This window comes from Metopolophium dirhodum, chromosome 3 (assembly GCF_019925205.1).
Source record: "Metopolophium dirhodum isolate CAU chromosome 3, ASM1992520v1, whole genome shotgun sequence".
Taxonomy (NCBI): domain Eukaryota; kingdom Metazoa; phylum Arthropoda; class Insecta; order Hemiptera; family Aphididae; genus Metopolophium; species Metopolophium dirhodum.
In genome coordinates this window covers 4,333,644-4,361,475 of record NC_083562.1, presented here as the reverse complement: position 1 = coordinate 4,361,475, position 27,832 = coordinate 4,333,644, and the positions used below count along the sequence as shown (strand labels likewise).

Here is a 27,832-nt window from a genome sequence, read left to right as displayed (position 1 = left end):
GCACCAGTGTGGCGATAACAACGAGACGGAATAGTATTACAATAAATACCTATAATATATAATAATATAATAATAATAATAATAATAATAATAATAATAGTACAATACACTCGAACGCCGGACGTCGCGACGCCAGGAACAAAAATTATCATTACAATAATCATAATGATGATGTGATGGTACAACAATAAGACGAGTTATATTTTTTACTACAAGTGCGTAGCGACAGTGCGGTTTAGTGCAAGTGCGGTTAGGTCTAACGAACGTTTTTTTCCGGTCGTTTCGGCCGTACACAGGGACAGCTCATTTCCGGTCCGCAAAACCGCATAATATGATCGTATAAAATAATATAATATTACGCGTATCAGCTGTATCGTTATCACTTCCACAGTTCCACCGCCGCGCGAGTGCTCGCCATCGTTGTCGTCGTCGTCGTCGTCGTCGTGGACGTCTGCTGGCGCACAGCTGACATGTGACCGATCGTCTGAAATACTAATCAACTTTAACAATTTTAAAAAAAAAAAAACAAACCGAAAAACCACAAATCCGGGCGTACTTAGACACGGACATAACATATAGCGAGGCAGTGTGCGTGTGTGTGGAGGACACCTCGCAGAGCGCTGCGACACGCGACGACGTAATAATAATAATTGTCATAGTTATTATACTCTCGCCGAAGCCGTCGATTCCACGACGCAATGCACGACAGACTGGGCTTTATAGTCGTCGTCGTCGTATCGTGTGAGTACCTTACAATGGCCACAATATACCTACGCGTAGCGGCGTGTATTACTTAAGCAGTTAGGTAGAATAATGTAATAGGCCTAACCCACATGGGGCGCGCCTACATTTTTTTTCCGAGGGCTCTCGACTACGTGACATTATCGCTTTCGAGCACACAAAATTCGTTAGTCGCGTGCATCGGAAAAATATGTAAAAACGCATTAAATCCACACCCCGTTATAATATTATAGTTGTCAACGATGACAGTAACAAATCTCGGGCGGTGTATACCTGTATGGTATACATTGAACACATCGTATGTTGTACGACCACTAGGAGAGATAATTTGAACTTTAAACAATTGGTATATTGGTGCATCGCTTTTTATTTTATTTTATTTTATACAGATCAGGGACCAGAAATAAATTGAGACACATCGTATAGGTTAGGTACATATTATTTGATAAGTACAGTAACATAATAATACACAGAATAAAATATATATAATATGATTAATAGGAAAAAACATAATATGGTGGGGAGACCCGGTTTATGGAGTTTTTTTAAGGATAATTGATGGTCTTCGTTTTTATAATTATTATAATTTATAATACATTATTAATATACATTTTGATGTGTTGAAACACGTGGAGTCACAGATATACATTTGTGTTCAGATTCCAGGCTGTGTACATGAATGGACTATGGAGTTGTAGGTACCTAGCTATAGGTGATTTGTGGCAAATGGCGCGGATAGAAATTGATTGAATTGTATAATTATGAGGTTTTTTATCACCCCCCGCCCTTTTTAGAAATCCTAGCCACGCCACTGATAAATACGACGTAATTTTAATAATATAATATTATAGTTGTGGCTGATGTATAATATACCTATTATAATATATTGGGACTCGTGATAGGCGTAACATGGACGTAATACCTAGGTAATATAATATCAATAGTCTTAAACCGCAGATTCATCAGGTTTATCTACTTTTAAATTCCTTCGACAAATATGCAAAGGTCAATAAAATAACATTGTTATACTGTACTATTATGCTCTGATGGCCAATAAGAGGGAGGGAAATATTAAAAATGATTAATTATTAGAAATAAGTAATAGCGCTATAATGGATATTTGTAATTTTAATTTTGCATATTATTATAGTATCAAATTCAATTTTTTTTTAGTTTTTTTATTAATTGCAATATAGTATAATACTATAATATAATGTATTTATAATACATTTAAAATGGTGCAGTAGTTGTATAATTAAGGCATTCATATAGAGGCCTTACTATTTGCCTCTATGAATTCCTGTGAATTTCCTAAATTCATAACTCTCTTCTAGGGAGGCAACCTTAGAGAAATGGAAAATGCCTTCCCTTGTCCTCCGACCATACGTCTACGGACCCGATTTCGTGTCATCTCGTTGTACGCTGATCTCATCGTATAATATGTTGTCCTTTAAAATAAACCGTAGAGGTTAAAACTCGTCGACGTTTCCGTCGGATGTGATATTATTATGTCTATACTATGACATTCTATAATATTATAAATTGTGGATATTTACTAGTTATCGGTTTAAAATTTTAAAAGTTTATACATTAAAAGAGTTTAAAATTCTAAGATGGCAGCTAATATATAATAATATTCAGCTTCAAGAAACGCGTTCCCATATTTTGTACATTTTGCCGTTTATACCTACGCTCGTTTGAAATCGATATCAATATTACTTTATTATTTTTAATTGCATTGGCAGTAGGTATATTTACACATTTAACAGGACGTTATGCGTATGCGTATTGTCTCCGTCTTAAAAACGCATATTATGTAGAAAATTATACGTTCTGAACGATTCATTTAACTCTGCGTTATGTTTAATTTTAGAGTGAATTTATCTATTACCAAATTTAGAAGTCAAAATATTATCTATAAGTGATAATGACCATGGTATTTTTTTTTATATTTTAATTTTAAAGCGAGTTGTGAGCGCGTTTTTAATAGTAAATTGTTTGTACATTTTAAAATGCTCGTAATTCGCTTTAAAATTAAAATATAAAAAAAAAACCTTTGGGTCAATTTCCTTTGAAATTTAATTTAGTCAAACGAATTATTCATAATGTACTATTTCCTATGTTATACGTGAATACGTGATACAAAGACAACGCATGAGGGTATGACGTCCTCTTAGAAGTCTAAGAGAACTCTATACCCACATGTGTCATCTCCAGCAAATGTCTTGCAAAAACTATTTTTCGTGGGATAGAACCACTCAGGCTGTAGTGACACTTAAGACTCCAAATCGATGTACAGTATATAATTATTGAGAACGGAGGCTGTTAAATATCGTTTTCATTTTTTGATTTCACTTATACGTAAAAAGTTCTTATTGTTTTAAAATCCATTATTTTTGTGTTTTTCAAACTTGAACAACTTATTTGCAGGATTTTAACGGGATTTTGTTATATAATCATAAAAGTCATAATATGTTTAGAAATGCAAAAAAGTGTTCACTACCGCAAAGCTAAAACAAATAAAATTGTCAAATTCTAAACCTTTTCAATTCGAAAAAACCCGTAACTAATTATTATTTAATAAAATGCAACGAATAATTTAAAACATAATTCTATTGCGCTTTTAAAACTTGCTTCAAATATAGGTAAGTTACACACCTACTGCAATAATCTTATAAGCTTTTATAATATATTAGTATATTACTTACATATATTTAAAAATTAAAAATAATAATAATAATTTATCCAGTGGCAAATCGCGCATAATATAATAGGTTCCTAACGGCTTATGCATAACAGTAGGTCATCATCGTTGACGTTTATTCGTTTAAATCACAGTGCGACAATACCAATAATCAATGTAATTACGTACTTCTGCCAACGAAATAATGTATTGTATTTTACTATTTTGCAAACGATTATCGGAGAGTGTACGACAAAATTCAAAACTATTTTGCTTGTGCACCGATTATAATCAGGTGCTCAAATTCCAATCAACTAGATTTAGTCGATAAGAGGGGGGGGGGCAAAGCCTCCAAATACGGAATGACAAAAAGCGTTGTTTGTACATGAAACATAACTATTTCCGAAAGGATTCCTATACGGCCGGTTGACTATAAGTGGACACTGCCGCGATTACGCCAATCATTATCGACGAGATTACGAAAAAACAGGCCCACTAGAAAGGACGAATGAGGTTTTAAATGAAAAACTATAACACATCACACTCAACGTGTCACCGATGATTTTCAAAAATATATCGTCATTGTTCGGAACGGCGAAAGTGATGAAAGTCCACAGTTAATATATTATATTTTTTTTTCATTTAAAGTGTACCGAAATAAAATTCATTAAACATTTAAAGCACCACTTGTAATGGTAGTTTATTTATTTTTAAAACGGTATAGTTTCACAACACCATACCTACAGTAGTATATACCTGCTCAGCTATACAGTATCATTTAAAACAATATAATATGTAGGACGTAGGTACGCGTTTGTTTCATATATTATATTATATACCTACACGTTTTTCAAATACCTACGGAATTTTGTCAACAATAACAACTGTTTGGACAGTCTGCTGTACTTGTTTGATAATAATATAATATGTTCGTTCCCGTCACCGTAGTATAATATATTTTACACGCACAAAATATAATGTACGTCTTAATTGATATTGTCCAGAAACATTTGCCGTACCTACTATAACGATATATTTTAAATAAATCCTATACAGTCGTCTTCGGCTAATCAGTAATTTCAATTGGTAAAATGTACAACGAAAAATGTACTTTAACGGTAGTAAAACACTAAACATACTTCCTGTAATAATATGGCTTTTAAACATGATACGATTAACAATCCGCACAATTCTGCTTATCTATCAGTCGCAGTCATTAGAATTTTTCACTTTCAATCATTAAATAACATAAAACTGTGCAAACATTCAGTGGCCTGTTTGCATTATATTACTAGTTAGTATAGTGACTATACCTACTTATACAGTTTTAAATTATTTCTCTTGCATATAAATACATAACTGGTGTAAATAATATTATTAAAAAGCGGGTAAGCGGATGTTGCTCTGCTGTACAGTAGTTTAAAAGTGAGTCACTGTAATGCATGGCATTAAATTTTAATTCAACGATGTAATATTATTGTATACGAAAAATGATTCTGAACGGAGACGGTTCGTCAATCTAGAATATTTTATATATTATATTTATATTGTTATCACTTATTATTAATACGGTATCCGGTAAGTTGAACTAATATTATAAAATTTCAAAAATATAATTAAAATCGTTATTCTTGGTTATTTAATATGTATAATTTCGTCCAAATTGTTTGTTTAAAGAATTAACCACTTACATGCTCCTTTTGTTGTTTTACAATTTGATAAATTATATTAAAATATAAAATTTAAAACTTATTAAAAAAAATCTTGATTATGGATTTTTAATATTTTTATTTAGCCTTGTATTATTTTCAAGCATTTTGACCCAATGAATAACATTTTATTGACATTCACAGAAAAAAAATAAAAAATTGAAAAAGGAAAATATCCGTAAATAAATCGAAACGAGTCGAAACATTTTAAAAATTATCAAGTATAGAAAATGATAAAATGAATATATGGTGAAAATTTAAAGTGTCTACAGTTTTTAGTTTTTAAATCACAATAAAATAAAAAAATCGCTAAATGAGAAATTGAGTGAATATCCAATGTTGTAAAAATCTGAACATTTATAAAAATTTGATTTGACCTTCCAGTAGAGATTTTTTTTGATAAAGGTAAACAAACATATAATAAATCTTGTATCAAATTTTCAAATCTTAGTTTTAAAATTTTTATTAATTTCTACCTCAAAATAATTTGCACATTTTCGTGCATTTTATATTTTTATGTATTTTGTCAAAATTCGAATTTTAAATGCCTACCGAAAAAAAATTGTGACTGTATTTTTAGTATTTTTTAAATGCCATTGTAACAATATATTAGCAGACTTGTATTACATATTCAAGCTTATCAATTTTATCGACATTTATAGAAAAATAAACTACAAAAATTGGAAACCACTGTCCGTAAACCACTCAAAACAATAGTCTAAATATTTTATGGTGTATAGAAAATGCTAATACATATAAACATTTAGGGAAAATGACATGTATCTACAGTCGTTTATTTTAGAGTTACACCAAAAACCAAAATCGAAAAAAAAAACCGATTTAGCGTAAAAATTCCCGTTTCCTTAATTGTTTATTTGTTTTTTCCGACGCTTTTGAAAACTACCAGGAATATTTACTTTTGGCACCAACTATATATTTACTATACCATCAAACAAAATACTGAAGTTGAAAATCGAAGCATTATTTCGACTACTAATCGTATACACAGACACAATTTTTTTAAATTCACACATCATTGTAAAATCAATATATTCATCTCTCCGCTCAGAATCTAAAATAAATTAAATTTACTTTTTATTGAATATCATAGAGACACTGAGATAAATCCTAATTTTTTATTTCTGGAGTTCAAAAGTACTAAAAATTATGTATTTTTATGAACATATTATATTGTGTACGAGTATAACAATACCTACATGTTTAAGTATTTAACATGTTAGGTTAGCTAATATAACTTTAGCAGAATATCTAAACTTTTTACACTGTCCAACATTTTTTTTATGTTATACAAGATGTGTATAAATTGCCTGTTTTTGACTACCTAGTAACCATATTATATTATTATTTTAAGAGATTCGTTAATAAAATGATAAATATACTTATTATATGAATTTATCCATCAGTTAGGTAATAGTAACAAACATAATATCTAATATGATTATGCAAAAATATTATTGGTATTATGTTTTATATGTTATATAATTTCATTAAATTATCATAAATCCGACCTCTCTTAATTTAATTATATCACGTCTCACTAGTCATTTAAAGCAGTTATTTGTCATTTAAAGATACCTGTGTGTGAGTGACAAAAAAATATATTTTATTGTAGAATAACACGAAAAAAAACATAAATGATAAGGCAATATATTAGGTAAAATAAATGTAATGCCTGGATGTATTTGAACAAGTTGTTATTTGAATTGTTTTGAATTGTTTTAAGTACCAACTGATTTTATTTAAAATAGTTATTGGACCTAATCGACTAAATGGTGTTTTAAGTTAGGGTCACAGTGTTTTTGTCGATTTTCTTACGTCAACAAAATGTAATACTTATAGAAGAAATAATTAAAAAAATAAATCAAATTAATATTAATTAAATATCATAATGCTCGCCCAAACGACGAAGAAAGATATTTCATAATATTACCGGAAATAATTTTGATTATGTGCGTTTCTTGTATTTAAAACATTTCTAATTCAATTAAAATAAGTAATAAGAAAATAATAACTCATTCAAAAACAATAAATCGTATACAAACGCGCTACATTTCTCACTTACGCAATCACAATGTTATATAATATGACCACTTGTTGTATACGTCTTATAAAATAATATTGGAATTTGGTTTCGACAATTAAATAGATTAATATGCAGATACGTTCCATACTTCCATATATTATGATATGTATCGAGTGAACTAGTATGCAATAAGCACATAGGCATAATAATAATACAATCGTAATTATTGCCGATCTCGTAAGTTCTGTCGTTAAAAAAAATTCACTATCATAAAGTTATCACAAAATGTTTGAGCATGATATGACAATTTATTGTACTAATGTGATTTTATTTTTGAACTTTTGAACAGAGTCGTGGAAAGTCGTAATTTATACAAATTACATTATTATTTAGTTTTATTAAGGAACCGACGGACGCGTTTTTGAAACGTCTAATATAATGACATTTTTACATCTGATATTAAAGTCTGTAGGTGTACTATATATATCATTATATAGTTTGGCGTCTTGTGGATTAAAACTTTATACCCGCGTGCGCAGTATATATGTATAATAAAATATATTATATACAAACCGTCGGGGGTTAAATGTAAATACAATATAGTGTCTTAAGCTGTTCCTCGCGTTTTATATTCAGCCGCTCACATTCGTGGGGTTGAAGTAAATTAATTCGTTTTTAAATTCAACCGACATCACTAAACAGTTAAAATTCATCGGTTGTACAAAGTCGAGTTTTCTCAATTGAGTGAGAAATCGAATTCAAACGTATATCATCAATTCGAACCGAAACGTCTCGAATTCAGTGAAATGAGTATTATTTGTCTTTCAAACGTCTTATATTGCAGTAATCGTTAAGATAAAATAAATATACTGAACTTATTACTGCGGTGTTATTATTCATACAACGATGTTATAATATTATTTGCATTTATAAGAGTTTCTTCGAAAACTCAGTCCAATTTAATCAAGTTAATTTTTTCCTATTAGAAGTTTAACTGGAACACTGCAAACAATAGATGTAATAATATACATTAACGTTTTTACATACACTTAAAACTATTTTTTTATAACAACAAAAATAAACATTAAGTAACCATAATTAAATTTATTATACCATATTATACTGAATACGGCACTGAATCTAAATTAGTAATAATAACACATAATATAGTTATTATGGTCTATGTTCACATTTAATTACCACTTTAATAACGTAATCAATAACGGTACCTACACCAACCTGCTATTTTATTATGATAATAATGTTGTAAAAGATGCTATTATAACGATATTCTCCCCCCCCCCCCCAATAACCCCCAATCTTCCGTAAAAAATATACGTAAGTACTTATTTTAATACGAAAGTTAAAACCGCAAAGTTTTTAAATAAATAACTATACCTATGGCTATCTTTGTAGTAGTTACATTGTTTTTTATCAAACTAAATACATGTTAATTACTATGAAAGTCGTCATATTATATAATATAATATAAATTATAAACCGTGAATAAATATTATTATTATTTATGGTTTATATATACACATTACATATTATTATCATATCATTATTATTTTATAACAGATATAACTGAACACATTTTCTAATTATGCCAATTACATACATAATTTATTTTAATTTTAATTGAAGTATAGAGGGAGCGAATTTAAGTTATTTATTTAAGATGGAGTGGTGTAGTGTTTTTCCTAAAATCTCTTTTTTATACCTATCACTGATTCTGACTCACAAGACTCGTAGGAATATCTGAAAATTACATGACCGTAATATTATTATTCGAATTTATTATTACTCTTATAATTCATAAGTATAATAAATAATTGTCATAGATAATTTTTTAAACATTATATTATTACGTTATTATATATTTATAGAAAATATTATTATACTACGTTATTACATAAAATTACGGATTTCCTCTATGAAAAATAAAATTGACAAAATCCTTTTCAATAAAAATACGTAGACCAAACTTTAATTCTATTGAATTATCATTAAGAATAAAAAAAATAATATAAGTGTTGATACCTTATTGTTACTATAAGTATTTATTTTAAGTACCTACACTGCACCGCATATATAAGTAGGTAATAATCAATAATTAATGTACAGTATTAAGTCACGCACGTTTTATTAGATTGAGTAAGTTATACACAATCTAATTAATGATAATTAGCCTATTTGATAAATGTAATTATAATTATAATATTTTCTTTGTGCTATATGCATTTATTTTAAGAGATGTATATAGAAGCAAGTTTACAATAATATAATATGTGTGTATAGGTTAACTAAATTACATATTAAATATCAGTACATTATTGTAATCTCGAAATATCCAACGCATAAAAATTACGTACGTATTCTCAATAATTACACTCGATATTTCGCATCCAACACAGGTTATCTGGTTCAAACCAGCTTTTGCAATCGTGACCTGTTTCCGGAGGGCGTTCAGCTCGGCTACAGATGGAGGGCGACGACGCACGTGGGTACTGTGTTCCCTTCGGAGCACTTGACCAACTATTCGGTGGAAGCGTACTTTTTAGTTCAAAACGATCAAAATTTCACAAACTTTCAAGTACGTACGATGGGGCGATGCGAACTGTTCGTTAAAATAGCCGACAAATTACGATGGCGTATAATTACATTATCAATCGGCTAGATTATAACAATCGATTTCCTGACATTAGATCAAAGAATTTAAAACGAGCGAGAACCAACAAGAGTACCCGTGGATCACGCTGCCGTTCCGATGCGTTTACAGAGACGGCGAAGTACAAAAGTTCGAGAGCGAAACCGGCGACGTGACGGGATCGTTGAACATAAAAAGAGCATTGGCCACCATGTTTCAGCTGAAATTGGATTCCCTGAGGCGACCGTCGTTCGCCGCACAAGAGGTAGGTACATATATTGAGTATTGACGGACGAGACCTTTTACGGCAGCGTTCCAATATCATGTACAGAGTTGTGCCGAATCCTTGATAAATGTTTTTTGATTTCTAAAATCTTAATTTTTTTCTGATTTAAAACTAAAATTAAAGGCTGGAGTCTATGGAAAATGCAACGTTCAGTACCTTGTGACTAGAGCAAATAATAACACAAACGTAAAGAAAATAATCAACTTTTCGGCTTGTGACAGTAAACTTGGACAACAGTGGAGCAATACGCCGGCGTTCACGTGCCCATCGAGTTATCAAGTAAAGTTTAAACGAGCGTTGAGTTTTGATCAAGATAATATTTTCTACGCCAAAGTTCGTGTAAATATAATATTTCTGTTATTTATAAATATCAAAATTTTAGGACGGGAGTATGAGTCATAGTGTTCGAAATTATAATCTGGACGAGATGAATGTGATTCGGTATTTGAATATTATCGGTACAGTAGAGTTTCAACCATTCCAAGCGTTAGCAGAATCTCATCACATCTTTGTGAAGTAAGTATAAAAATTTTACACACAAATAAGATTCGCTATAACCAGATTCTTAACAGCCAAACATTTGAGCTGGACGACATTTTTCCGATCGGCGAACCTATCGCGCTGGTAGCAAAGTTGGACGACTCGATTGAGTACGACTTTAATCACTATGAAGATCCTACAATGGGTTTCAAGCCGTCCAATAAGTCTCTTCTTTTGGAAGAAGTAATATTCATATTATACATTATTTGATTACCTAACAACTATAGTGTCAATAAATTACGTATTATTATACCTATAATATATATTATTTTATAGATTCTTGATGCACTCGGTCAACTCACAGAAAGTTTGAGCTGGGAAATTGGAACAACTAACCTAGACAACCAGACTGAGTTTAGAGCTTTAGAGCTCATGTGGTGGTTAGATACATCTGATTGGACTACATTATACGATACGATAAAAATCGGAACCAGTTACTCACAAGAAACCATACAGTTCGTACGATTTAAACTGGTAAATTATTATACCCGCGTGTCAATATTTTAATTCCTCTTTTTCTAGACACTTCTTTTGGGACTTGGTACCACAAGTTGGATCAGCTTCATCGGTTGAATTTATTCGTGAACTAATTAAGACACAAAAAATAACGAGCTTTTTGGCCACTGGATTGTTGATAACGTTTCCGTACCACGTTAGGTATCCAAACGAAAAACTCTTAAAAGAATCCGAAATTTTATTGTATCTCGATAGAGATCTAGAAAACGAAGTGAGAAAAGTAGCAATTTTAAGCTTTGCTTCGTTGATACATAAAACGTGTGGTAAAGGAATGTGCTCAGACGATACGCAGAACAAGTACATCAAATTATTTTTAGACAAATTCATAGGTCAGTAACATGGTTGTATTTAAGAAAAATGTTTTTAATATAATAAATTACAAAATACTATGGCTTTTAACAACAATAACAACAACAACGACTACAAATAATATTAATGTCACTCGCTATTATTCGTATTATTTTGTACAACTGTTTTTTTATTTTAGTATTTATTTTATTGATCTAACAGAAAACGAAAAACATCGACATATTCGACTTTTGGTACAAATATATAGGTTGAATCAATAATTTGTTGCTATAAGCCAATTTGTTGGTTAGGCACTCAATAGATCAATTCGTATTTTATTAATTTCACAAACATAATACGTAGTCATGTATAATATTTTTATATACCAACTCATAATCGATTTTAATTTCGCAAATTATTGTTTATCAATTGCATAACCTACAACAAGCTATAAAGTAAAAAAACTAAAATATTTAGTATTTTTCTAAATCTGTATACAATTGTGATTAATTAGTATTTTAGTTAAATTATTAACCAATAGTTAATAGTCTATTCGTAAATCTACCATTGCTACTTACCTAACTATTCATGATATTTAAATTTTTTCACGGGTAGGCGATGCACACCAGCATACCTTATCGAAAAAATTGTTTTGTTAATATTTAAGTAATGAAAATAGTTTTTCGTATTGCGAGAAATCGACAGTTTTGTTGGTTAAGCTTACGATTTATTGTAATTTGTTTTGTTACAAGTCAATCGATAACTCAATTTAAATTATTTTATATCCTTATATACGTTTATTCTAAAAATATTATGTTTTAGAATCCACTTCACACAGTCGACAAATGCTATTCATCGAAGCGTTCAGTAACATGAAAATCGACAATATACTGGACTTTTTACAACCGATTATTACAGATCATAACCGTTCTAGACACATCCGATTAGTCGCTATTTGGGCCGCGAAATCGGCCACTACTGCCCACCCAGAAAAGGTATGTTATTATTACACTATCATGATGTATCATAATTTTTAATAATTTAACTGATAATAAGCCGACCGGTATAACAGTCTGTTATATTTGATATTGTCTTGCAAACGTCAAACATTCGTTAAACGTATTTAATTTTTTTATAATATTATATATTAAGAAATCAAATGCATATAATATGTATACCAATAAAATTGACTAATAGACGCATCAAATTATAATAATAATAATAATAATAATAATGTGTAATATATGTATATGACAAATAGTTATAAAATACCTGTGGTTTATACACCTTCTCAGGTCGCTGAAGTGTTTTGGCCGATATTGACAAACTACTCTGAACCTATGGAAATCCGAACGTCCGCGCTAAACATGCTCATGATGTCCCAGCCGACAGTGTCTCGGTTTTTGACACTCTACTGGTTCATGCAAGCCGAACCTAGCCAACAGATTTATAACTTTTACTACACAACGATCAATTCGATGGCCAACTCCAAGTATCCTTGCTACGACAAATAGTAAGTTAATATCTACGTACTGGGAATATCGGAGTGCATCTCTTATGTCGTTGGACGCAGTAGTTTTTTTGAGATTTTTTTATTGTTGTGGATTGTGAAACTAAAATCTTGGATTTTGATCCAACGTAAAACTATACCTAATTTATTATTTTAAATGATCTATTTTGTTCAATAAATAAATACCATATATTTATTAAAGCGTAAAGTTAAATGAACATTTTCAAATATTAATAATAGCATAGTAGTAATTGAACGGCGTTACGTATAGGCAATATAGGTACAATACTGCGTTGAAGAATATTTTAAAATGTTCATGATTGACTCAATATTGCATACATTTTGCGGGGTGGTAAAAATCGAAAAATCGAAAATTAATAAATTATTCATTTAAGCTTTATATATTATATTATTTAATCGGTATATAAATTTTTCTTTACACACAAATTTAAAAATCGCCACGTACAACGACATGAGAACCGGTAATATTATAAGCATATGTTTATCTACGATACTTACAGTTAAATTAAATTTTTACCTCAGCAGCAAAATAGCCGCACAAATCGTTAGGTTCGTGCAGCACAAATGGCATCACTGGGCCACCGGAAACTACCTGTTGGATTACGAGGACCCGATGAGGGGGTACGGCGGGATCGTTCAGACCATCCTGATGGCCAACCAGCGCACCGGGTTCCCGTCCGTGCTCCGGTTGACGGCCGAACAGCACTCGTTCGGTACGTCGTCTGAGTTTCAAATTCATCTAAAATTTGAAGGACTGGCTGACAGCTTGAAGAGAGAACTGTTCAATACCATGGCGAAACCGTCCGGCGAAACGACCGACGCGCTCAAGCACATACAGGCCGTGCTCGAAAAGGCTAAGTTCGCCATCAGGGAGGACGAAGACCTTCACTTCGAGACGATTATCAAAATCAACGAGCAGACCATCTACTGTCACCACTTGAACCAGACCACGTTCAAAAGCTTCGCCCTTGGTACGTATTAGTGATCCTGAGTATCTCGCCGTGTCCGTCTCTATCAATAACTATTTTTCCAATGAATATATTTAAACTTGGGGGAGAGGGATCAAATACTGATCTTATGTTGTTTCTATGTTTTTTTTTTACAACTGTGGTATAGTTAAAACTTTAAGATTTGAATTTTCCATTAAATACCCAAATATTTATAAGTGGCTAGGTCAGCGTAGACATGGCTATATCTACGAAGTACGTAATAACTACAACCAATGCCAACAAATAGGTTTCATACGACAAAATATTATAAACCAATGGGTAGGTACTGCAAGAAATTTGGTAAAAATAAACTATAAGAATTATACATAATTCACGTGCGAGGTACCTATCACAGTATCATCACTATCATATTATTATAACTAGCAATTAATTATATCAGCGATATTGCATAATGTATAGCAGAGTAGTAGGTATACAATTACAAAGAATTCATAAACAAAATCTAATTTTGCCTATTTTTTCATATTTGAAGGATTTTTAAGAAATTTTTCAAAAAAAAATACAAATAATTGTATTACACAATATTATTATGTTTGTTATTTATGCGACATAACTCCAAATATGTACTTAGAAGGGTAAATAATCGTATCTTAGAGGTGCAAATCAGCTCTTTGAAACTTTTGTATAGTATACTAAGTCCTCTCAAGTTACTGTCCCCCTCCGATGACCACCAATGATAATGAAACAATATTATAAAGCGTACGATGTTAAACATAAATAAAATATAACGGACATGTCGTTTCAGTATTGAAGAGGCTGAGTTCATTGTATTTCCAGTTCAGCTTGAACTACCAGCGTCTATCGTTCCCGTTACGTTTCCAGCGGACGCACTTCACCGATTTTGGAACACCGATCCTCCTACAGTTTAGAACGGCCTCGTTGCTGTCATTACGAGGAAGCATCAAGCAGACTGAGAGCGGCAAGTCAAGGGACGCCGAACTAGACTTCCGGTAAACTCCGCGCTATATACTTTCTGATTTCGATATCGTCATAAATGAAAATTCTAAAAATATTTTTAAAATGTGTTTGATTCTAAGCACCACGTTCTTTGATTTTTGTGTCGTTTCAACGATATATTATGTTATAGATACTCCATGGACACTGTGACCAGTCTGAAAACGTTCAACCCGCTGAGCAGCACTTGGCGGGGTGCCGACCGTTTCCGTTGCATCCATGCAAGAATACCGTTTTCCACCGAGATAATAACGCACTTTTTTAGATCTTACATAAAAGCATCAGCCTACAGGTACAAGAATTTCGTCGACGGGTCGAAGCTGGGAATCGTGTGGCATTCCACGACCAAACTGGTTCCACCGGAAAACACTTTACCGGTTGTAAAGAAAGACGAATTGCTCACCGATGTAATTTTCCAATTTTACGTTATCTTCGTACTAAATATCTATCTACCCATAATCATATCATAATTTATAACACATAGATACAGTACCTATTGATATTTTGGTTAGATATTACGATTTATTGTACTTGTCTTTAGGATTGGGCTTTCGAGTCGAGAGATTTGGGAGCGAAAATTGCCACTACTGTTTTCGACTGCCAAGACGAGGGAAAGTTTTCCAATTCGTTGATTATCATCAAAGAAGCATTTCAGATTAGTAACAAAAACTATCAGTGAGTATATTTTTTCTCGGTTCAAAAATTAATAATATTTTAGAATCTAGAATCTAGAGCTTACAAAATCATCAATTCTCCGGGGATAGAGCGACGATCTCAAGTCCTCATTACTGTTCTTCCCGTCAACCTAAATAAAATATGTATTCTATATTTAACTCAAAAAATATTACAGATCTACAAAATAAATCGTACATAATTTAACAAACTAGGTACTTAATAAATTAATTTCACAATATGAATATTGAAAATTTTTTTTCTATGTTACATATTTGTTATATTCACGTCTCAAATGAAAATATTAAATAACCCGAAATGTTGTAAAGTGACGACAAGTTGATCGCACAATAAATTGTATATACGAGGTACACCTTCACGGATTAGTTGGTAAAATTTCTAAAATGTTTTAATGAGCCTTCATTTAGATATTTATTGATAATTAGTATATAATATAATATGTACCAGTAATACATTCAGTTTACCATTATTAATATTAAATTATATCTATACAAGAAATATGGAATTCTAATTATATTTTTGTTCTTCAGGGCCATACCTGGCGGTGTTGCTTTGCTGGGCATCTATTCGCTCGCCAACTATTTCACGTTCATTCCTCCAGAAGACAGTTGTGGTCTGGTATTGTCCCTGTCACCGTTGCAGGTTTGTCTTCGAATATTTACATAACATACTTTGTTTTATTATCTACATCATTATGTGTGTACATACAATACACCAGCAGATAAATATATTATACCTATTTAGCGCACGCTGGTTTGTTTTTAAGTGTATGTGGTGAACGAGAGGGAGGTAGAGGTTATGAGGTTATATGCCAAATACCTATATAATATAATAAGCCACCTACACAACAAAAAAATTAATTCGAACGTCCCGTGTATACTTCAATACTTAATATTAAATTCTCGTAAAAATGATTTCAAAAGACGCATATATTGCTTATTTTATATAGGTACAGATTGATATTAAAGTATAACCTGTCTATTTTCTCGAGGAACCTTATAATATTTATATAATATATATATACAATACTCATAGGTTTAATCTGGGGACTGGGAGTCAAATGGGAAGGGTGAGGAGTTGTACCCCGTTCCCTTTTGTATTTTATATTGGGATCAAACACACCTATCTTTTTAAGCTCTAATTTATAAAAGCTAAATAACTACAATGTAAATCAATACATTAAGACATTAATAAGTACATTAACTATAGGTAGTGAACTATTTAACTAGTTAATTCCCATATTTGCATAATATTTATAAAATAAAGTAAAGTTATACATAGGTAGGCATAATAATATGGCTAGCACTAACTTGATATATTTTCACTAATTTCCAATATATTACGCATTGCCTATATACAGGTGGTTCCCGTGTTCGTCCAAGAGGGAAACACGATGCACATCACGATGAACCACTACGACCAGACACTTTGGGGCCTGATCGCGCATTACGCGCGCATCGCGGACGGCAACCAAGAGATATCGTTCAAGCTGAGCCACTCGAACCGCGAGCGGAACATCACCATCACCAACGGGTACTGGAGGCTGCTGCGGTTCGAGGGGTCGTTCATACTGCCGTCCCGCAAGTCCGGCGCCCTGCACCCGCCGCCGCCGTTGCACGGACAGGCCACCGTGTCTTGGGGTTACCACGATTCGGCCACCACCATGCTCGTGTCCATCAAGCCGGAGAACGCCCGCGAGGAATGGCCCGAACAGTGCGTCATCGATTCGCCCACGTGCCTGCAGACCGCCAGCGACATTTCCACCAGTCAAATCATATCGCTGCAATTCGTCAACGTGAGCATATACTATAAATTTCAACGAATGATATTATTATCCGAACACGATACTATTGCATAATAATATTATATTAATAATAATTAACACATCCGGCTTTTCCGGAAGATTGGACGGCTCGCGATAATAGATCAATCAAATCTAGGTGTATACTAATGTTGTGTAGCCGGGTAGGTACTAGGTAGGTACCGACGGTTTAAACCATAGAGTAACTCTATGGTTTAAACGAGTGACGGTCAACAGCACCGGATCTGGGGGGGAGGGCGATCCGAGGCCCATGCCCCTGGCGCTAATTTAAAATTTTAAACTCATAAAGCATATAGCATAGGGGCGCTAATATTGTGTTGTGTCCCGGTTCACATCATTTGTAGATCCGGTACTGTCCGTCAAATCTTCCTAGTTCCGGCTAGCTGTTACCCGAGAGGTGTCATGTGTATAATATAATATATTAATGTTATGTGTCGTCGTATAGAGCAATGCTATTACCGCAGCACATCCTATCGATGTGGCCGGATATCCTTAAACCCAACTGTTAGAATAAGTGCTCTCTAACGCCTCTTAACATTTTAATTGAGTCATCGAATATCGACTGTAGCCGTGTATGTTTATGCTGTGATAAAATAATCGTCCATATCATTGACTAATACTTATTATGTTACCTATGATATAGTTATTAGTTAGGTACCTACCAATTACCTGCGCGCTACAAGTATATTTCGTCACTGTAAAATATTAATAACGGTAAAACCGTAAAACTATTCGGGCTGGAAAAAGATGATGGAATAGGTGCAGCCATACATAAATTATCGTAAACTTACGATCTTATAAGTAGATTTGTTAGAAACAATTGTTTACTATAGGTAGACTGGCAGATATCTCTATAGAGGTAGGAACTAGAACAGGCTCAAAAAGGGTTATCAACTCTTTCAATATAGTTTAAATAATAGATTTTAACTCCAAAAATCGCATACCATATATACCTATCACCTATATAATTATCATAATATTATAATATGTTGTCTTTATCATTCTCAACAAATTTGTTTTACATTCCACAGTTTAAAAACAAATATACAAGATATATCGTATATATACGGGTTGATCCATTTAACGTAAACAATAATTATTTCAGAAAACGCTAACGTTTTTAAAAATATTTCTTATTCATAACATTACGTCGACACAAAACTAATTTTTTTACCGTTGTTGTATTGTTTAAGTTTTTTACTCTTCTGAATGACAACAACATACGTATTTAATTCTATAGGTTAGGTTAGGCGGAATATTATTCTGATTTCAGAGTATTTTGATCTATACAATTAGTTATAACTTTTAGGTTTTTTTTAAAGTTTAGGTGGGTGGAATAGTGGAGAGTGGACCAACATTAAGCTAGGTGTAGCATACAACTCCACTCTGCTCATCTAAACTTTAATTAGATACTTATACCTCTTAAACTATCAGTCCAAAATTCGATTTTTACACACTAACATACTCCAAAAATAGTCTGTTCTAGAATAAGGAATTAAAATCGAATGGGGCCATTAAGGAAAGTAAAGAATTTAAAATATAAAGACGATAAAAAGTAATAAAGAATGTTGTTTTGTAACGAGTTAAAAAAAAATTTGCAAAAAAAAAGAACGCCTATTTGTAAAAAGTTAGTAGTTTTGAAATAATGAGTGTGTTATGTTAAATGAATCACCCGTATATTAATTAAAAATCAAAACTTGTTTTAAACAGCAATAATTACACATTATTAAACTAATTCTAGCTGCCAAGTTGGATGATAATTACAATGCATTCATTGTTTTCTGATTTTGTAATGGACGAAGGTAATATGACCACCGTCAAATTTACATTTCCAACTAAACTTCCTTGGACTACCCGGGGTGAGTATTTAATTTTAGTAAGTAATGCCAATTTAGATGTACAAAAAGTAAACTTAAAATGTGTGGTTTTAGGTATATGCGCAGTTAACTCTGTGACGGCGTTGAGTTTGGATAATTCAACAACACACAATTTCAAGTTAAATCAAGACTGCTACACAATAGCATTAGCAGACTGTTCTTCATTGTCTCGTTTTATAGTAGGAATTAAAATGAACACTATTAATTCAACTTTGGTGAGTATAGTTATACATTTTACATTTTTCAAGATTATATAGGTATTAGATATGAAATTTTGAATTTATGTTTTTATAGAGTGTGCGAATATTGACACAAAACAGTGTAATGGACATGGTTCAAGAAAATTCCGACGTAAAAGTATACATTAATGGAACTGAAATTGAAGTCACCGCAACTGGAATTCAATACCCACCAAAAAATAAAGATGATCATTTTATTTATAGGTACACTATTTTTGACTTTAAGACTTTAATAAAGATTTATTATAAAAAAAAAAAATTTTAGGGCGAAAAAATGGGATGAAGAAATGACTGATCTTGAAATTAATTCTGGAATAACGGTTCAACATTATGGTCATACGGTCATTATGTTGGTTGAAAGTAAATTGCGTGGATTTACATGTGGCTTATGTGGAAATTTCAACAGTGAAAACAGTGACGAATTAAATGAAACACCAAAATGTGTACAATTGTAAAAAAAAATAGACTTATTAAAAAAATAATATTTAAAATATTGTATAACTTTCATATATAAATAAATGTACTACATACATAATAAATACGTACATATATAATTATTATGTAAATAAATTAAAATTTTATAAATTAAGAAAAAAACAATAATAATATTATCACGCAATTGTATAAAGACTATTTAACCGATTCTGCTGTACATTTTCAACAAATTTTTCAGCCCTTGAACTTAATCTTTTAGTTGGTAATTTATACCGTACAAATGCTCTAACATTTCTTTGGTACATGAAAATAGCAATCATAAAGTCCCACGCAGTAAATTCTGGCCATAAGACTGATGTAAAATAAATGTAGCTGTAAGAACACTGAAAAAATATAAAAAATTAGTTAAAACAATAGTTTTTCTACTAAACAAATTTGCAAAACCTACTAATTTACCTGCCATATCATGAAATCACTCAGTCTAGTCTCGCCAGATGTGCGTATTAATAAATCAGGTGGTGGGGACGGATAGGTGTACATACAATTATCTAAAATTTCAACTGATAAATCTGATTCCTCCAAATCATTATTTTTAATACCATTAGATATTTGATTAAATGCATTTGTTAGTTCATCATGTCCTGAAACAAAAAATGGTTACAATATTATTAATATATACATTGACATGATAGTATATACATTATACTAGTATTTATAATCAATGATACCTATATACAGTGGGGGCTCGTAGGTACTGGTGGTTGTGGTGCGACTTTGAATATAATAGCGGTAGTCATAGGTATAACAAATTATTTAAATATACAAAAATATACATCTTACTAGTCGCAGGTCGCAGTATAAAATGGAAATTAAAATAACAATAATAGCAATTAGCAACCGACAACACTGTTAATTTTAAAAATAAATTACCCAATATAGTAATATATTAATATTTTACTATATGGACGACGCTGCCGGTCGTCCAAACCCGTATATAACATCGCAGCTTAAACAATAAACTTTAAATGTTATGTAAACACTGCCTATATATCATTGTAGATTTGTATAATGCAAATAATCAAAATTAAATTATAAATAACAAAATTTTAAATTAATTATAATCTAATAACAAGTACATATATCTTGTTTTATCAAACATTTTTTTTTATTTGTTCATTATTCACATATTATTTGACATTTAAGATTTATTTCAAAAAGTAAGTTAGGTTTAACATTATAACAGTAATTCCGAATTGCATGAACAATCACTAAACATTTAACGAATCAATCAATAGTGAGCTAATGGTCCTTTAATAGTAAATTAGTGGCCAATGATTGGTCCATTAATTTGTATTGAACCATTCAATTAATCAATTTGTCATGCAACCTGGCATAAGACTATTACATTAACTAGCTGGTACCTATATTATTAAATTAATATTATAAATTATACATGAATGTATGAATATATGTTTGAAAAATAAATTAAACCTATTGTCAAACTTAAATATAAGAACATAATCTGTGTACTTTCTTTGGATTTTCCAATATTTAAATTTTAATATTTTACAAACCCAAATCTTCCTTTAAATTTAAAATATAGTAAAAAAAACCAATCAGAGAACATAGATAATAATTTGCCTTTATATTTTACAACAATTCAATTCACTATAATCCAAAAACAAACAACTCTAAATTAATTCATACTTGGTATGTTGTATGTAAGACAGGGACAACATAATTTATGTAGGTCCTATTCTTAATTTTATCCAGTTATAATTTAAGTATAACATTTAAAAAGTAAATATAATTATTTTAACTAACCAGTATAAGAAAATGCAACATTTAAAAATGTCTTGTTGTTTTGTTTTGTTATAAGCATTGACTCTGCTATTAACTTAACCAAATCATCTGGTAGTTTTTTGATGTTACCAATAAAATTAATACACACACCATGTTCATTCAATTTATCTCTAAAACAAAAATAAAACCATTAAATTATTAGTATAATTATTGTAAATTAAACTATTAAATTGATTAATATCTAAGGTTTAAAAGTAATTATTATAAATGGACGAAAGATATTTTTTAATCAATTAATCAATGAATTTACAAAAACAATGCATTTTAATGTTATATTTAAAATAATATACTAGAAAGTACCCACATATTATTATATCATTAATGCGGATAGACATTGGACGTATTGATAAGGTACTTATCAGAGCTAGTTTTTTAAGCGTCTATCAAGCAAGTTATCTATCTATCAAAGATCAAAGTACCTATTAATATGGATACTTATAGAACATATTATTAAAATGTGTTGTTAATAAGTAGATTGTACATCAATCCACAATTGTTGAACAAAAAAAATTGATAGTTAATTGGTAACACATAGTTACTTTTTATTATTTATTTAATATTTTAAATGCTTTTATAATTAATATTGCCTCAAAATTCTAACCCCTACTAATAAAATTATTTAAATCAATAAACATAAATAAATACTGAGTGAATAAATACAAAAGGGCTCGCTACCATTTTTCCCTTTAATTATGCATTTATTCAGATTCTGTTTTTCTTTTTTTTTTTTTTGGGGGGGGGGGGGGGGTGGTGGATTTTTAAGAACAGCAGTCTGTAATCTTTTTGTATAATAATCCACTCCTTCAATCCCTTAAATTTAATTGACAACCATAAAGCTAATGAAATCATTGTCAGCTAGTGAGTCATCAAAATAATAATCAACAAATTAACATAAAAATGTTGAACCAATTAAATATTTAGTTTTTATTAGTTGATAAAAAATCTATATGTGTTGTTTGTAAAACAATTTATATATGTATTATACATTGTATCTTTCGAAAAAAAAAGTATGTCAAGCAAAGATATTTAATGAAGGCAATTTTATAACTAGTACTGGATGGCTAAATGAATATAAATTTCAAAAAAAATTTACCACAGACGAATTTTCTAACTTATTTTGGATAATGCTCATCCACATTAAATAAAAAATATAGATAATGCAATTAAAGTTATATTTCTACCGCCAAATTGTACTTCTTTACTTCAACCTATGGATCAAAATATTATAAAAATTTAAAACCTCAATTAGAAAAAAATGTAATAAAAACATGTTTATATAAGTGAATACCATATATAAGAATATATAGAAGCAAATTGTAATACATATTTAATGACTGACAAAGACATTTTGACACATTAAAATTAAAATTAACACAGAAACTAAAAAAGTAAAAACAGACAACAACATATCAGAAAGCATATCAGAAAACTATCACTGTTCAAACATTGTTGAGCTTCTGATGTCAAAACATACATAATATGTATTGTAAGAGCAGAAAAAATGGTTTACCAGGCCCACAGACAAACAACCCACATTAAGAGGACGTTACACAGACATTTATTATCTCCGTCTTAGAAGTGTGTAATTGTTACAACAGTCATCAGGCCCAAATATCACATTAAATAATCTAAAAATTTCTTTAAAAATTGTATTTATTTTATATCATTTAACAATTTTATTAAATTATTTCATTGACTAAATACAAGTATCATTATATATATAATTTTACTAAAAAAAAAATGTAAGTATTGTTTTATGTGCCCACAGACAAACAACCCACATTAAGAGGACGTTACACAGACATTTATTATCTCCGTCTTAGAAGTGTGTAATTGTTACAACAGTCATCAGGCCCAAATATCACATTAAATAATCTAAAAATTTCTTTAAAAATTGTATTTATTTTATATCATTTAACAATTTTATTAAATTATTTCATTGACTAAATACAAGTATCATTATATATATAATTTTACTAAAAAAAAAATGTAAGTATTGTTTTATTTTACGACCTAGTGCTCTGCAAAAATCTTATACAATTATAAGTGTTCCGTGGTTCTAAAAAGGTTAAGAACCCCTGGTGTAACATATAAAATGGTACGCTCAGTAGATCACGTTAAGCTTCAATTAGATTAAAAATAATAATGAATTGACCTCTTATAAAATGTATAGGTCAGATTATTATCTAGGGCATCTCATAGGCTTTTTGTTATATTTTAATTTTAAAGAGTTTTGAGTATTTTAAGTTGTACAAATAGTTAATTTTTTTAAAATACTTATAACTTGCTTTACAATTAAAATATAATAAAAAGCCTAAGAGATGCCCTAGAAAATCATCTGACCTTTACATTATAAAAGAGGTCAATTCACCCTAATTTGTAAGCCAACAGAGTTAAACGTGATCTTCTGAGCATAAAATTTGCCATGTTATGCACTAGTAAGATGGAGACAACAATTGTGTAACATCCTCTTAAAAAAATGGCAAAACACCACATTTTAAAAACTAAACCAAACGAAAAGAATACTGTCTCATTTATTACAATAATAATAAAACCAATAAAACATATTTGTACATTTCTTATGTATAATATTTATGTAATGAGATATACTAAATTTAGTTTACTACTATTTGCAAATAGTATTAATAATAATACATAATTGTAAGAAATTAGTAAATTAAAATGTAATAGGTAATGTGTTTTATGATAAAATGTTGGTTTTTTTATTGCATATTTTATTTAAAATTTTTCTTGTTTATTTGTTTATCAAAAGAACAATCAGAATTTTAACTCAATAAGTATGTATTATTGAAATATTAAAACATCCAAAAATTTGATGGTAAGAACATCATCTGTGTTTTGTTAGAAGTTTTTTTTACGATTATTCAGTTTTTAAGTGAGTTATGCATGTATGATAAATGTAAACTAAAAATGCTCATAACTCACTTAAAAACTGAATAACTGTAAAAAAACTTCCATCAAAACACAGATAATGTTCTTACCATCAAGTTTTATAATGGGTCGATTCACTCTAATATGTAAGGTAACGGCATAAAGCTTTAACTGCTAAGCGTAAATTTGGTATGTTCTGTGTTTGTAACACGGAGACAACACATGCGGGTGTGGCGTCCTCTTAATTGCAAAAATACAACTAACAAGAGTAAAATCACAGTGTAAATTAAGTCATTGGACCACTGTCCACCACATTTTTATCTCCACAGGACATTCCTCCTTAAATATATAAAAATTGGAAGTATTTAAAAATATATTCTTTAAGAATATTTGAAATTTACAAAAATCAGAATTTAAATAAATTCATTATTAAAGGTTAAAAATGGGCTAAGCATGCTTGGTGAATCATCCAGTTAATATACAATGACACCCGCAAAAATATTGAATTTTTTAATTATTTATTAGTACCATAATATAATAGAGTGAACATTTTTGTTACAGTGTTTGAAAAGGATAATTTAACTATATAGAATAAATTTAGATTTAAGTTTCTAAATAAAGTATTTATACTCCTTACCATGAAATAGTCCCATGTCTCATTTATTCAAAACTATATTATATCATTGATTATATTAACCTGATATAGCGGTCAGTGGATTAACCTAGACAATTTTTGAATATGCCCTACCTAAAAATTGGGCACATTGGGCCATTTCTGGACACCCTGAATTGTTTATAAAAATATTGAAATCTTTGGCTAAATCTATAGAAATGTACAGACATAAATATGTATCAATGATTTCATGATTTTACATTTAAAATGGTTATAATCAAATATGAAATAATATAACTTAAAATTATGATATTTCATTTTTAACAATAACTAAAATATATTACTTTTCTTCCAAAAGTCTTTTAAATTTTTCTCTTGCAAGATCAAATAATGCATCGATTTCTTCTTGTGTTCGCTTGAAGTTATCTAAACTGAACGCATACACAGTAACTTCTTTTATACCTAAATGTAAGCACCACTGCAATGTTTCAGCTAATTTATCAAACCTAGAAAAATAAATACATAATTAATAATTATAGACAATATTATACAGGCATACTTGGTTAGATCTGACAGTTAATTATTTATTAGTACTATATTACTTGGCCGTCTTAGCAACTCAATAGAATTCTAAATTTAAAAATATACATACATCATATTATAATGTACCTATGTCATAAATATATTTAATACCTACTATAATATTGTAGAAAAATAACTAGGTACATTATAAAAGGTATAATATTCAAAATATTATATTATTAAACAGATAAGAACTATAAATCTCAATAAACCTGTGAACCTGACAGCTGATGTAGCAATAATATTAGTTTTTCATAAATCTTTCAACCATTATCATTTTAAAAATAAAAGTTACAAATCATAAAAATTGAAACTCTAAACTATCTTAAATAAAATATTTAAAAACAATGACTATCTAAATAACCTAAATATGATAATTATATGCAAACTGTAAATATCAAATTTCAAAGATATTTTTAAGTTATAACTTAAATTAGGCATACATAATTAGTCCCTAAATTGGATATTTCAACAAAAAATAACAATTTTAACAAAATCACTGTACTTCTAAGTAAATGATTAATAATATAGGTACCAACTAAAAAAATATTTTGCTTACAAAATATTATTTTTTGTAAAAATTATACTGTAAAAAGGTGACTCGACTGCGAGTCTTCCTACACGTTACTCAAAGCCTTTATTCTCTTTATATTATTTATTTTGCCATATCATATTTACTTATTGTATAATGTAATGTACAGATTGTAAATTTTCAATAAACGCCATTTATATAAAAATAAAATAAAATAAAAAAAATTATACTGAAAGTACATCAATGAATTTATTGATCAATTTACCTTTAGTACATAAAAAATGTATAAAATATGTCAATATCTCATATGTAGCTTGAGATTAAAATATTTAAACCATATTATACTTTATAGGCGTGGACACCACTGAAAATTACTTAGGTTTGTTATATGAAGCTTGCAAGGTGCTTATAAGCTGATCCAGATTTAGTAAACAAGCACATTTATAAAATCTTAATGACTTAGTCTGTACACATAAATAAACTTCAGACCAAAAAATATAACTTAGCTATACAATGTAATATACCTAATTCAAAAATACTATTTTTTACTCACCAACACATTGTATATATAGAATAATAGGTATGCTCATATATTAGAAAATTAAAAAATTAAATTAAAGAAATTTATACAAATTTGATTATAATATTATATTAAAACTAATGACAAAGAAAAATAATACGTAGTTATATTATGATGGAACATAAAGCAAATCAGACGCTACCCAAAGGTAATAAAAGTATTTTTAGTCATCCAACTCACCCTCGTACATGTCCTTCTTGCTTGGCAACACATTTTTTCTTTGCATAACGTCTATTACCGTCCATTATAAATGCTACATGTTTCGGTATCTCTCCATACGTTAGGACTTGGGCGCAACAGCGTTGCATCCATGTCATAGAGTTGTCGCGTATCCAAGACATGGCCGGATGTGTGAGGAACAGAACATCTAAGCCATTGTACGAACGCTGTAAGTTTATAACCATGCAGTTGACCTTTGATCGGTATTTTATCTAGGTATTTCCTTCAAAAAGTACATTATTATGCACTAAATGTAATAACGATCAAATTTAATGTACGCCCAATTAATAATAGTGCCTAGCGCATGTATAAAACAAGGAAAACGAGTAGGTATTATGAATTATTATGAATACTATTTGCGAAGAAAAAAAACCTAAGACAAAGTACAAGAACCGGAATACGTTTAAAAACTGAAAAGTGCCTGTTGATTTAATATATTTATATTATTTATACTGTACTACCGAAGTCAAGGTAGTCGTGGCCCGTAAATCTAATGTTATCGTAATAATATTTAAAACACAAAAATACAAAAT

At 30.1% G+C, this 27,832-nt stretch overlaps 2 protein-coding genes across 3 annotated transcripts; one reads left to right on the top strand and one right to left on the bottom strand.

Moving 5' to 3' along the window:
* Positions 1–20,185, top strand: LOC132940193 (uncharacterized). Of its 2 annotated transcripts, none has more exons than XM_061007648.1 (20): positions 1–741; positions 9,595–9,773; positions 9,886–10,092; positions 10,237–10,392; positions 10,496–10,629; positions 10,686–10,836; positions 10,930–11,108; positions 11,176–11,498; positions 12,280–12,452; positions 12,753–12,970; positions 13,514–13,959; positions 14,744–14,948; positions 15,086–15,359; positions 15,494–15,627; positions 16,176–16,287; positions 17,006–17,440; positions 19,209–19,326; positions 19,399–19,559; positions 19,639–19,787; positions 19,849–20,185. In XM_061007648.1, exons 1-20 carry the CDS (start codon positions 699–701, stop codon positions 20,036–20,038), a joined length of 3,987 nt encoding a protein of 1,328 aa, XP_060863631.1. In that variant the 5' UTR covers positions 1–698; the 3' UTR covers positions 20,039–20,185. The 2 variants fall into 2 exon arrangements, with proteins under 2 accessions (XP_060863631.1, XP_060863630.1); XM_061007647.1 differs by having other exon boundaries at positions 3–741; positions 13,511–13,959.
* On the bottom strand, positions 20,116–27,828 carry LOC132940195 (dehydrodolichyl diphosphate synthase complex subunit DHDDS-like). Its single transcript, XM_061007649.1, has 5 exons — positions 27,261–27,828; positions 25,731–25,892; positions 21,843–21,991; positions 20,475–20,659; positions 20,116–20,401 (listed from the first exon to the last, which is right to left on the bottom strand). Exons 1-5 carry the CDS (start codon positions 27,482–27,484, stop codon positions 20,195–20,197), a joined length of 927 nt encoding a protein of 308 aa, XP_060863632.1. The 5' UTR covers positions 27,485–27,828; the 3' UTR covers positions 20,116–20,194.
* Positions 27,829–27,832: the final 4 nt, after the last annotated feature.

Coding starts and splice junctions, on each gene's coding strand:
- LOC132940193 (XM_061007647.1), top strand. CDS start 699: ATGCACGACAGACTGGGCTTTATAGTCGTCGTCGTCGTATCGT. Junction 10,093..10,236: donor CGTCGTTCGCCGCACAAGAG/GTAGGTACATAT, acceptor CTAAAATTAAAG/GCTGGAGTCTATGGAAAATG. Junction 12,453..12,752: donor CTACTGCCCACCCAGAAAAG/GTATGTTATTAT, acceptor ACACCTTCTCAG/GTCGCTGAAGTGTTTTGGCC.
- LOC132940195 (XM_061007649.1), bottom strand. CDS start 27,484: ATGGTTATAAACTTACAGCGTTCGTACAATGGCTTAGATGTTCTGTTC. Junction 25,893..27,260: donor CAAGAAGGACATGTACGAGG/GTGAGTTGGATG, acceptor TTATTTTTCTAG/GTTTGATAAATTAGCTGAAA. Junction 20,660..21,842: donor TGTTGCATTTTCTTATACTG/GTTAGTTAAAAT, acceptor TTTTTGTTTCAG/GACATGATGAACTAACAAAT.